We start from the raw sequence: 12,491 nt of genomic DNA on the forward strand, positions 1-12,491 counted from the left end.
TTCTAGTAGAGAGATGGGGTCTCACTATGTTGCTGAGGCTGGTCTCCAACTCCTACCTCAAGAGATCCTCCTGCTTCAACCTCCTGAATAGCTGGGATTATAGGTATGAGCTCCCACGGCTGGCCATATGGTTCCCGATTTTTAAAAAGTGGACCACTAGGCTCGATCACTATCACTCTCCCTAGCTCCTTCTACATAGGGCTGAGCAGAAAGCCTACCATTCTCACAAGGATATAAACTCACACACCCTATAACAGATGCTCTCCTGTGACACTGCCTAAACCCTCAATAACCTGGATTCTATATTAACAGGAGAGAAAGTTGTATGAACGCTTCCATGGGCAAGTAGAAGTTAAAAGTACTGCCCCATGCGAACTTCCCCTTGTTGAATCTGTAGACTTTTACTGAACAGAGCAATGACGACATATAACACATACTTGATAAAATTGTATTTTTTTTACAGTCATTTGTACAATTTGTTACAAAACCATAGAAGACTACAACTTGTTTTAAATCATTTTTGGTCTGCAAATATGTAAAATCTGTGTGCAATTATCATGTATTTACAGGGTCTTGTGTTAGTCATTTTCAATGATTATTCCAACAATGTCACACTCTCAACATAAGACATGGCTTAAGATAAATATATTAGTAAATAAATATTCTGAGAACATATTTCCATAAATGAAATGTGCTGCTATACATATACAGAATATACATAAGTTGTTTTCTAGCTTTTAAAACATTTTTTAAAAATGGTAATGTTGGAAAAAGAGCCCTTAGACCATTTTATTACAAAATCTTTACAGCAAAGTCTTTACAAAATCTCTTTTAAGTGCTATGGGAGAAATTAAAAAATTTTAAAATAGTGCCTTGTTAGACCAACACAATAGAAAGAGTTTACATATAGAAAAAGGCAGTTCTGTTTAAAGAATAATATTCTCGATTAGTAATTTTTTAGACCTCATTTTAAAAGCATTAGTCCTGCACAAACTTCGAGTAGAGACTAGCAGCACATAAATATGTGAGCAGTGGGACAGATGGGGCTTTATTTTATAAAAGGGCTTGGGTTTAGGAGGAGATGGGGAAGGAGCTGAGGTTAAAGCCAGCTTACTGGGGCTGCATCCGTAAAGAGGTACCTTGTTGGTAAATACCCAAACTTCCACGTTTAGCTGGTTCTAGAACTCTTCACCGTACATGGCTGTCCTACACCCAGGGCTGGGTCACTTAACCATGCCCAACTGTCACACCCCAACTTAGAGGGATTGGGGGCAGGGGTTCTCAGTAGAAAATGAGATACTCCCAGTTTCCATGGCTATAAAACCACTACAAACCACTCAAGAATCCACCTAAAAGGGTATCTGTCATTGGTGGAATCTTAAAACTTCAAAGAGGGCATTTCTTTTGATTTATGTGTGAAAAAAATAAGACCATTGGTTATTTTATTCTGGTGATCTCCCTGTCTGAGAGGCGAACACAAATTTAAAAGACAATCGTTGGTGTTACCAGCGCGGTGGCTCACATCTGTAATTCCAGCACTTTGGGAGGCCGAGGCGGGTGGATCACCTGAGGTCGGGAATTCAAGACTAGCCTGACCAACATGGAGAAACCTCGTCTCTACTAAAAATACAAAATTAGTCGGGCATGGTGGTGCATGCCTGTAATCCCAGCTACTTGGGAGGCTGAGGCAGAAGAATCACTTGGACTCGGGAGGCGGAAGTTGCGGTAAGCTGAGATTGCGCCACTGCACTCCACCCTGGGCAACAAGAGCGAAACTCCGTCTCAAAAAACAAACAAACAAACAAACAAACAAAGACAATGGTTGGTATTTGGTATTTAAGGTTTTAAAATTGCATTTTTGTTTCTACCACCTGTAAGCTACAAAAATTAAATGGGTTTCTTTTGCCATCTGCGGTTATCACTGGTTCAAGTGAAAACTAGACACACTTATTTTAATAAGCCCAGTGGAAGCCACATTCCGTACTCATCTATTTATTGCTTAAGGCTATTGAGGGGTGGTTTTCCAGCCAGGGCTAAAGAAAGCCACTTTGGGAGTTCGGTTTCAGACGAGGAAGAAAATATGCACTCAAAGGCATTAAAAACAAAACAAAACACCACCCCCCCCCCCCCACAAACAACAACAAAATCTCAATGAGAAGCTGCTTTTTGCAGTTCATATTAAAAGTCAGATCCCGCTTCCTTAAAACCATGTAATGCAAGCTGTTGTCCTTAGCAGCTGCTACTCCTGGCCCGAGAAATGAAGGCGTCCCAGATCACATGTCACCAGCTTAGGCGCTTCTCACACCCTCGGTAACAGGTGTGCGGGGCACAGTGCGAGGAGAAGCCCTCAAGGGACTGCACCCGAGGATGGAGGACGGATCTCACCAGTGAAGCCTCAATGGCAAATGTTTTGATCATTTGATGTTGGAATAGATGTCAAATCCTAGCTAGAGATAAGTAAATTTCCTCATCATACACTGAGGTTAAGAAAAACATTCTGGGCCGGGCGCGGTGGCTCAAGCCTGTAATCCCAGCACTTTGGGAGGCCGAGACGGGCGGATCACGAGGTCAGGAGTTCGAGACCATCCTGGCTAACACGGTGAAACCCCGTCTCTACTAAAAAATACAAAAAACTAGCCGGGCGAGGTGGTGGGCGCCTGTAGTCCCGGCTACTCGGGAGGCTGAGGCAGGAGAATGGCGTAAAAACCCGGGAGGCGGAGCTTGCAGTGAGCTGAGATCCGGCCACTGCACTCCACCCTGGGCGACATAGCGAGACTCCGTCTCAAAAAAAAAAAAAAAAAAAAGAAAAACATTCTGATAGAGATTCTCGTTCAAGACTGGAGAAAGACCAGCACCATCACCTGGCAATCCAGGTGGTCCTTGTTCTCCTACCCACAGGGGGCCAGGTCTCAAGTTTCCTATTCTCAAGCGAGCTTTCAGACCCAATAGGCCAGTTCTTTCAGATGGCAACAAATATCTGATGAATGAATGAATAAATACAAGTGACCAGAAGAGTTAGTGAACACAAGGACTAATACGATTAGTTCCCTCTAAAAAAATTTTTTTTAAAGAACAAGGAATACATTGGACAAAAAGGATGACAATCCCTGATCTGAAATAGCTTTAAATAGATTCTCTCTCCCTTTTAAAAATGAAACACCTTAAAACCACAACGGTTTGGGCTTTTAAACTCTCCCCTTCCCCTTAATAAAAAAGGCTGGAAAAATATACAAAAACCTACCCTTTGGGTGTAAACTATCTGATAGTCTCTCTCTCTGTCTCATGGAGAATCAATACATAATAGTGCATTAGGTAGACAGGATAGTAGACATCTGCAGACGAGATGAGCAGTTTCAGCCATGAGGCAGAGGACTGAATAACCCTGAAGCGGTGCTTCCATGGGGAAACGGGATGGGGAAGGTATCATTCAAATGGAGCTCAGTGCAGACCTCGTAGGTCCAGGCACATGCCCCTAGAAAGGCAGCCCAAGGAAGCAGCAGCCGAGGGGTGTGGCTGCCCCCACACAGACGCATGCGCACTGCACATCGGTGTGCCGCTGGGTCAGTGGAGAGCACTCTCCCCCAGCCCCGTTGGACACCAAGGCCACAAAAGTACATTCCTTCTGGGTGTCTGTCCCCACACACCCCGTCGAGCCATTTCTGCAGCCAGTGGCAGGGAGCCCAAAACATTTTTGCAAAGGACTCCAAAGTCAGGACAACCAAAGGGGACAGCCTCCTCTTCCCTGCCCCGAGGGTCAGAGTTCAGGCTGAGGGTCCCAAGAACATGCCCTTACTATGACCTGGACCTCAGCCAAGACCAGGGCTGTGAACTCTGTTGTTTCACTTGGGACCATGACCTGAGGGGACAGATTGAGGGCACTGGGCAGAATTGTCCCCATCACCCTGGAGCTTTCGTAGCAGCGGCTTGACCTGGCTCCGCAGGGCTGTGGATCATGTACACCCTATTCCTAGCTGCTGCCATCACCTGCCTAAAGGCGTGGGCTGGAGGGGCGTGGCATCTGAGACCTGAAATAGTATACACTGGCATTTGCCACGAGAAAGAAAGAGGCAGCTTTGCACTCAGAGCCTGTACCCATATCAACTAGCTTTACTTCAAGTTTCTGGTTCATTTTCTAAGGCAGGTGAAGCCCTGAGCTTTTCAAAGGCCTGAGCTCCCTCCAGGGAGACAACAGTATCTACACATGATGTGGTTCATTTAATGCAGCAGTGATTTTTTTTTCTTTTTCAGCAAAAGTTGGCAGTTAGGGTTCTTTAAAATATATATTTAAATAACTTTTTACATTTACATACAATATCTTAAAAAAAAAAAAAGCAGAGAACTGAATCCCACACCTCAGAACCCCAAGCACACACACTTTACAAAACAGAACAACAACATGTTATCAAAAGAGGCAAAGGACTCGGATAATTTTGTCTGTTGATTTGTTAATGGGGTAGGGGGTGGTTTTGCCACAGGGGGCTCACATTTTGGGTTGACAAGGAGGGCTCTCTTTATTACCACTTTTGTGTGTTTGTCAAAGCTAAAAAATTTTTTTGTTTTTGTTTTTTGAAGGAAGTCAGTTTGGAGTCTCCATACAGTTCTCCATTTCCAGGTTAAGAGTTCCTCCTGAGCTCAGGCTCCGGTGCTGCTGCTGTCTGCTGAGCGAGATCTCGGTCCTGGGAAAGAGAGAGAACAATCATCAGGGGAGGGAGCTGGCACCACACATGGGACCAGGCAAGGGACTCAGGTGGCCCTGTCCCCAGCGTGTGGCAGGCCTGTGTATGCTAAAGGGCTGAAGCAGGCTCCAGTTCCCAGAGGGGCTCCATCTGTGCTGAGAGCACAGGTGCCCGCTGGAGACCCAGCCTCTCTCATTTGGATGTACTAAGAGCTTTCTAGAAGCCCTTAGGTAGCATGAAAACCCAATATATTAGAGATGGTAACTGCGTGTCCAGTGTGCGTCAGGCCCTGAGAAAAGCAGGAGAGAGGACCCCCTCACAGAGCTTACGGACCTTAAGAGAAAGTAATTTAGCAATAGGATAACAGGAAGTGAACAGAGGGTGTGCAGGTGATCTCAGAGGGGGCTGGAGTGTCGCTTAATCTAAGATTTGGAGGACAGAAGTAGTGGAGAGGTCTGGGAGCTGGAGTAAGCTTGGCATATGGGGAGAACGGGACGGGGCCACAGAGGGTGAAAGCAGCAAGCAAGGAGAGTGAACCAGCTCATCAGATGGGCTGGCAGGGGCTGGATCACACAGAACTGAGATGCTAACATTTATTATTATTAATTTTTGAGACAGAGTCTTACTGTGTTGCCTAGGTTTAAGTGCAGTGGTGAGATCATGACTACAGCCTCAATCCTTGGGCTCAAGTGAGTAGCCAATCTCTTGGGCTCAGCCTCCTGAGTATCTGGGACTAATGGCATGTGTCACCCTGCCAAGCTAATTAAAAAAAAAAGAGATAGGTTCATTCTCTTCCCCAGGCTGATCTCCAACTCCTGGCCTCAAGTGATCCTGCTTTGGCCTTCCAAAGCACTGGGCCAGAAGTTAACTTTTTTTTTTTTTGAGATGGAGTCTCGCTCTGTTGCCAGGTGGGAACACAATGGGGCGATCTCGGCTCACTGCAACCTCTGTGTCCCGGGTTCAAGCATTTCTCCTGCCTCAGTCTCCTGAGTAGCTGAAACTACAGGCGCCCACCACCATGCCCAGCTAATTTTCGTATTTTTATTAGAGATGCGGTTTCGCCATGTTGGCCAGGATGGTCTCGATCTCTTGACCTGGTGATCTGCCTGCCTCAGCCTCCCAAAGTGCTGGGATTACAGGCGTGAGTCGACACACCTGGCCAACATTTTTAAGATTTTAAAGGTAATGGCAAGTCATGGAAGGATTTTCCAGCACAAAGACGTCAACTTACGTTTCAAAAAAGGCCACTCTGGCTCCAGGCGGAATAGAAAGCAAGACCAGTGACAGCAGACCAGTCAGAGGTTATTGCCTCCGTCCTGGAGAGGAAAATGGGGCTGGACTGAGGGGATAGCAATGAGGGTGCAGAGAAGTAGATATATTTGGGATGTACTTTGCAGGTAGATCTTGTTGCAGTGCTACTCAGAGGTGCTAGACTCCACAGTTTATTACTGAGGCAGCATATTTGGAAATCTTGTAGCAATCTGATGTCTGTTGAATCTAATAATAAAATATCTGGACTGGTATCTTACATGTCTTTTGCTAAGTTTCATTTTCTGGGAATTCATTTTCATGGACTGAGGCAAAAACAAACAACTGGGGTCCTTCACAGACAAGTTGAGAAGCCCAGGAGGCTGGAGTGCAAGGGGCAGGGTGGGCATAGGGATGGGTCCTAGGCTTTTTTTTGTTTTTGAGATGGAGTCTTGCTCTGTCACCTAGGCTGGAGTGCAGTGGTGTGATTGCGGCTCACTGCAACCTCCACCTCCCAGGTTCAGGCGATTCTCCTGCCTCAGCCTCCCGAGTAGCTGGAATTACAGGTGCCCGCTATGTCTAGCTAATTTTTTTTGTATTTTAGAGATGGGGTTTCACCATATTGGCCAAGCTGGTCTCGAACTCCTGAATTCAAGTGATTGACCCGCCTTGGCCTCCCAAAGTGCAGGGATTACAGGCGTGAGCCACTGGGTCCGGCCTTTTTTTTTTTTTTTTTTTTGAGATGGAGTCTCGCTGTGTCCCCCAGGCTGGAGTGCAGTGGCGCAATCTCGGCTCACTGCAAGCTTCGCCTCCCAGGTTCACGCCACTCTCCTGCCTCAGCCTCCCGAGTAGCTGGGACTACGGGCGCCCACTACCGCGTCTGGCTAATTTTTTGTATTTTTAGTAGAGACGGGGTTTCACCGTGGTCTCAATCTCCTGACCTTGTGATCCGCCCGCCTCGGCCTCCCAAAGTGCTGGGATTACAGGCGTGAGCCACCGCGCCCGGCCTTTTTTTTTTTTTTTTTTTTTTTGAGACAGTGTCTTGCTCTGTCGCCCAGGCTGGAGTGCAGTAGCTTGATCTTGGCTCACTATAACCTCTGCCAACCAGGTTCAAGCGATTCTTCTGCCTCAGCCTCCCGAGCAGCTGGGATTGCAGGCACCTGCCACCACCCCCGGCTAATTTTTGTACTGAGTAACGAGAATGTTTACGAAGTGCCTCCTACATAATATCCCAGCCCTGCGAGTCATGAACAGACTCCATGGTTTTGCCATGTTGGCCAGGCTGGTCTCCAACCCCCGGCCTCAAGTGATCCTCGGCCTCGGCCTCCTAAAGTGTTGGGATTACAGGCATGAGCCACTACCCTCAGCTGGTGCTAGGTTTTTGGTGTGAGCATGTGGATGGGAAGCAGGGCAGAGGGGGAAATAAGAGCACTGCTGTGGACATGACAGGCTGCAGGCATCTTGGAGGAGAGATCCCGAGATTGTGGAAGCAGAGGGCTCAAAGGGTCTGAACTCCAAGGGAGGAGGGCTAGGCTGAGGAGTAACCCTTGGAAGTCTTCAGTCTCAGACGGTGTTTAAAACTAAGGGCAAAAAAGAAGTAACTCAGAAAACGCTTAAGACAGAAGATGAGGAGACCACCCTGATGGAAACTCCTGCTCTGATCTACTGCCATTTCCTGCTCTCACCTGCAGCCTCAGCGGCCGTGGCGCTGGACTCCTGAGTGTCCTGGAGGGCATAAGGGAAGCTGGCCCTGGCAGCACCCGCCTCCTCCGGAGGGCAGCCAGGCCGCAGCAGGGCCCTAGCCTGGCAGCACAGAGCCCGCTCCTCTTCCCGGGTTGCTCCCAGGCCCCTATGGGGCCGTGGGGTGTCCGGGCCCCGCGTCCCACCCCAGGAGCCGAGGCTGTGGGTCCCTTGGCAGTCCGAGGGCAGGCCCAGGTCACAGTCCACATCCTCCGGAATGATGGGGATGCGCTGGCTCAGGTCCCGGGCCCCGGGGTAGCAGCCGGGCGGGGGCTCCTCGGTGAGCGTGTACTGCACACTCACCGAGTAGTCCTCAGTGTAGCAGCCGCTGCCCCCTCCGCCGCCACGGGCCACCTGCTTCTCTTCATAGAAGCAGCAGGGCAGGCCCTCGTATTTCACCCCATCTGTCCTGGGCAAATGGTCAGGGTGAAGGCCGTACAGGCCCTGGGAGCTTCCTGACTGGGGCTCCCCACCCGCCGGGCCGGAGCCCTCGTAAAGGTGGGGCCCCAGGAACAAGGTGCTGCTGCCAGCTGCTCCGGCACTAGGTCCGGGTGGGGAGGGTTGGGGCTCGCAGCAGCAGGCACACGACGGCCCCTCGTGGCCCCCCTTCCAGGTCCTCCTGAGGTCCGGGGCGGCCCCAGGAGAAGCCTCGAGCCCCACTTCTGAGGTAGAGCTATTGGGCCCCCTGTGCTCCAGGGAGGAGTTGCTGCTGTAGTTCATCTCCAGGCTGCAGGTGGACACCTGATCCCCCGAGGGAGAGGCAGGGCCCGGCCAAGGCTCGCCCCGCCCAGCACCATGACTGTGCACCACCGGGAGCTCCTCGGGGGGCGGGGAGCCCTCGAAGCACACGGCAGGCCCCCGGCCCGAGCTGCCCGAGCCCCCCGCCTCACTGGCACGACAGGGGCTCCGGCTGCGGTAGATGAAGGGGTCATAGTCGCTGCTGAGGGAGCTGCGGAAGGTGGAGCAGCTCCCGTACACGCCCTGGTTGCTGACCTCAGTGCAGTCTACCACAGAGTCACTGGAGGAACAATGGCACTGGCCGGAGCTGCTGCTGCTGCTGCTGTCGCTGCCCGGGCAGTCGGCCAGGTAGCCACTGCACACCGAGCGGTGGCCGTGATAGCAGCTGAAGCTGGACGTGCTGCCGCTCTCCAGGTGGGAGTGGGAGGGCGGGGCCACGTGCACCACTGTGGGGAAGAGCAGGCTGCCACTGCCGCTGGGAGGAAAGGCGCTGGGAGGAAAGGCACGGGCCGGGCCCCGGGGCGTGAGGCTAGGCGGGGACTGCCCCTCCTGCTCCGGGTAGCTGAGGCCCTGGAAGTAGTAGTGCTGGTACATGGTCTCATACTGGGAGAAGCAAGCTGCCTTGGAGAAGCTGCGGCCGCTCAACTTGGGTCTGCGGAAGGGGTGGGCTGGAGAGTAGGCCCGGTGCTCCAGGCCGCAGCGGTGAGCGGCCAGGCTGTGGTCCAGGTGGAGGGGTGGGTAGCTGCGGATGTAGGCGGGGGTCTGCGGGGAATAAAGGCTCTGCTCCCCGTTCTGGTCCACGGTCAGCAAGGTGACGGGGTTGCCGTGGGAGTCCATGCTTGTCCTCGTAGGGTAGGCTGGGATGGCGTTGGTCCTGTGCACGCGGCCGGGGTAATGCACTGGCAGGGTCACCCTCTGCTGCCGACCACGTGAAAGGTTGCTGGTCTCCACACACACCGCACTTGGGTTTCCCTTTTGTTCTGGGGACAAGCAGAGGAAACAGAGTAGGCAGGGCTGAGCATACTGGTGTCAGGGGCTAGAGGGATTTTTAAAACGGGCAGAGGCTGAAGCAGCAGGCTTGGTCACCTGCCGAGGTGCCCATTCTCACAACCCTGCCCCCAAACTCAGCTGCGGCGGCAGAGGTTGACCTGCCTATCTGTGTGAAATGGCCCATCTCCTGTAAAGGCCCCGCTCCCAACTCCCCACTGCTCTGCCTGACTGGGCACCACAGGAGTCTGCAGAAAAGAATCGGACTCAAAGACGCCAGTGTCCCTCCACCCCTGTTTAATGACACAGTGATGCAGGAGCAACAGCACGAGCTGGCCACTGCACACTCATCGTCCCTCATGGTCCTAGGACCACCCCATGGTACGGGGTGTGGGCAACCACCATTACTGTTATTGCCACTAAAGACATTAGGGGTCTCAGGCCTGGGAGAGGCCAGATGTCTTGCCTGAGGTCAGGAAGCTGCTTAATGTGAAGCCCAAACTTGAACTCAGGGTGATTCTTAATGCCAGGCTCTCCTAAGGGTTGTGCAGACAACCTCCAAAACCCAGGGCTGCCAGGCCTCCAAGTCCAGAGGGCAGTGCCACAGTGGCTCTGCTCGCTCCCAAGCGTGTGGTGTGTGTCACACTCTAGCTAGGCACTTGGTAGGGACAGCGTCCTCTAACTTGACTCTTCAGCAATGGCTGAGGCAGGTGACAGTTACCTATGATGTTGTGCCGACAGTGGGGGCAGGTGTGGTGCTGCAGCAGCCAGGGGTCCACGCACTTCCTGTGAAACCGGTGAGTACAGGGGATGACCCGCAGCTCCTGGGCAGGGAGAGAGGGGACACAGGTCTGCCTTCAGCCTCGCAAGTGTGTCCTCCTGCAGAGCCCAGCACAGACCAAGGAGCACTGCACTGCATGCCAGTGCCCTTCCCCACTCCCCTCCCCACCTTCTGCTCTCCTCCCCACCTCCAATTAGGGCTCAATTTCCTAGAAGCAGGGCCCACCCATATGTTGTAGGGAGAAGGAAACTGCCAGCAGTCAGCCCCCACCACAGTCCTCAGTGTTAAGGGAGTGGGCACGCACAGAGGCAGGCGTCTTTCCTGTAGTTGGAGGAGGGCAAGCACACTCATGCCTCCACCCAGGGAAGGCCAAGACCTTGTGCTAGTGAGGATGCAAGGCCTAGGGGTATGGAGAGAGGACCAGGTATACCCCAAGATATTCTGCATCTCTGAGGTGCTGCCTACCCCCGGGTATCCCAAATGGGCAAGAGTAGAAAGGAAGATGCCTGGGACTCATGACTGACAGATGGGGCAGCAAAGGGGCAAAGCTCTGCTCTCCCCTCCTTTACTGGACCCTGAACCTTATCATGGGGGTACATGGTTTATAAGAAAAGCAACCTATCTAGACAGATGGAGTTATTGGGATAGAACCACCTTCAGAGTTCCTAAGCCTAAGCATCTTCCACATTTGCTCATTTTACTTTGTCTTTCAATTTTCTGACCTGTCTAGCACAATATTCCAGCTCATACCTAACACTGTGCCTGACAGAATGACAAAGGGTCTACCCTGGATCTTCTCATGGAACCCTCATTATCACCTGGAATACTGGTCAGTGTTGGGCCCATGTCACAAGAAAACAAAATCACTTGCCCAAGGTCACAAAACTAGAATCCACCCAGGCCAGGATTAGAATCCAGAGTCTGTGTAAGAATCTAACTATTCTATTCTGCAAAAATTCCGTTTCCATCCAACAGTCTCTGCAGCAGTGGAATATTTTCAGCAAAGGGGCATCAAATGTCTGTAATTCTCAAGTGGTTTGCGCCCTACCCCCCAAATATGTTTATGTATGTATCTGTCTAGAAAGAGGGAGAGTGAGGGAGGGTGAGCAAGTGTGGCAAAATGTACATCATGGATGATTCTAGGCCCTTAACATATATCGTCTATGGTACTAGTCTTTTCTGAAGGTCTGAAATTTTCTTTCTGAGAGAGACAAGGTCTCACTCTGTTGCCCAGGCTGGCATGCAGTGGTGTAATAATAGCTCACTGCAGCCTCGAATTCCTAGCCTCAACTGATCCTTCCACCTCAGCCTCCCAAGTAGCTAGGACTACAGGCATGACGCTAGGCCTAAAATTTTTAAAGAGCTACAAGAAAAAAAAGTGAGGGATATAAAATCCCGTCTCTTTGTAAGTAAAAACACCCAGTCAAGTATCAAGTTAAGTCTCAGAATTTTCAGAAGAGCGACTCTAAAAGTTGACGTGTGTGATGGAACACAGGGCCCTGTCCTTCTAGGTCTTGGGCACCTCTGCTGACCTGTCTATGTTTTCCCACCCAGGATGGGACTGCTTCTGCCATTACCTCTCCATCAATGTACTTCTCCAGACAGATGGCACAGTCGGATGTGGAGCTGCTGCTGAGTGTGTCCAGGGCCCCACAGCTCCCCTCCCGGCGCCCCTTGCTCTTGGAGTTGAACTTTCTGGTTTCCATCTTCTCCAGAGCCTGCACAGCCAGCCTGTTCATGGAATTCTGCATGGCAGAATGTGGTCTGTGTGAGGGTCCAGTACATATGACAGTGGCAGTCACCCCAGGGACATGACACTCGATTCACTGGGTCAGGCGGACAATTCTCTATCACGCCAGAACACTTCTGAGAAGTCGCTCAAAACTCAGACTGCCATAGCACATATTCTCCAGACGCATGGGGCGTCCACGACATCAACCTAGGCTTTTCCCAAGTGGCAAGACTAGCAGGGGTCTCTCTGATTTGAAGGCAGGGGTCTCCTCCAATTACCTGGACTTGCTGCCTCCTAACTCTGCCAGACCCTCAGTTATCAACCTGTTCTATGCCAAGGGTTCCTCCTCTTTCTGTTGAAAGAGGTGGTGATAGTAAATAGACAATGTGTAAGTGCTTAGCACCTGGCAAATAGGCTGTGCTTAAAAAACACAAGCCATCATCCTGTTGGGGTTGGTCGCTTAACCTTCATGAGAACTTTGGTGATTCTCTTCTCTACAGATTGCCTTCCAGGATCCACCATCTCTCCCCTGAGACATGACCCTGCCATACATTTGCGGGTCCAGATCTCTGCTTATCCTCTCACCACC

General features: G+C 51.1%; 1 protein-coding gene across 1 annotated transcript in view; it reads right to left on the reverse strand.

Moving 5' to 3' along the window:
* Window positions 1–3,015: 3,015 nt before the first annotated feature.
* ZNRF3 (zinc and ring finger 3) overlaps window positions 3,016–12,491 on the reverse strand; it is a 173,181-nt gene continuing 163,705 nt past the window's right edge. Inside the window, 4 exon segments of the mRNA XM_050806793.1 lie at window positions 3,016–4,676; window positions 7,610–9,382; window positions 10,111–10,213; window positions 11,748–11,915. Of these exon segments, the coding sequence (XP_050662750.1) occupies window positions 4,633–4,676; window positions 7,610–9,382; window positions 10,111–10,213; window positions 11,748–11,915 (2,088 nt within the window). The 3' untranslated portion in view covers window positions 3,016–4,632.

The sequence above is a fragment of the Macaca thibetana genome, chromosome 10 (assembly GCF_024542745.1).
Source record: "Macaca thibetana thibetana isolate TM-01 chromosome 10, ASM2454274v1, whole genome shotgun sequence".
NCBI classification, from domain to species: Eukaryota; Metazoa; Chordata; class Mammalia; order Primates; family Cercopithecidae; genus Macaca; species Macaca thibetana.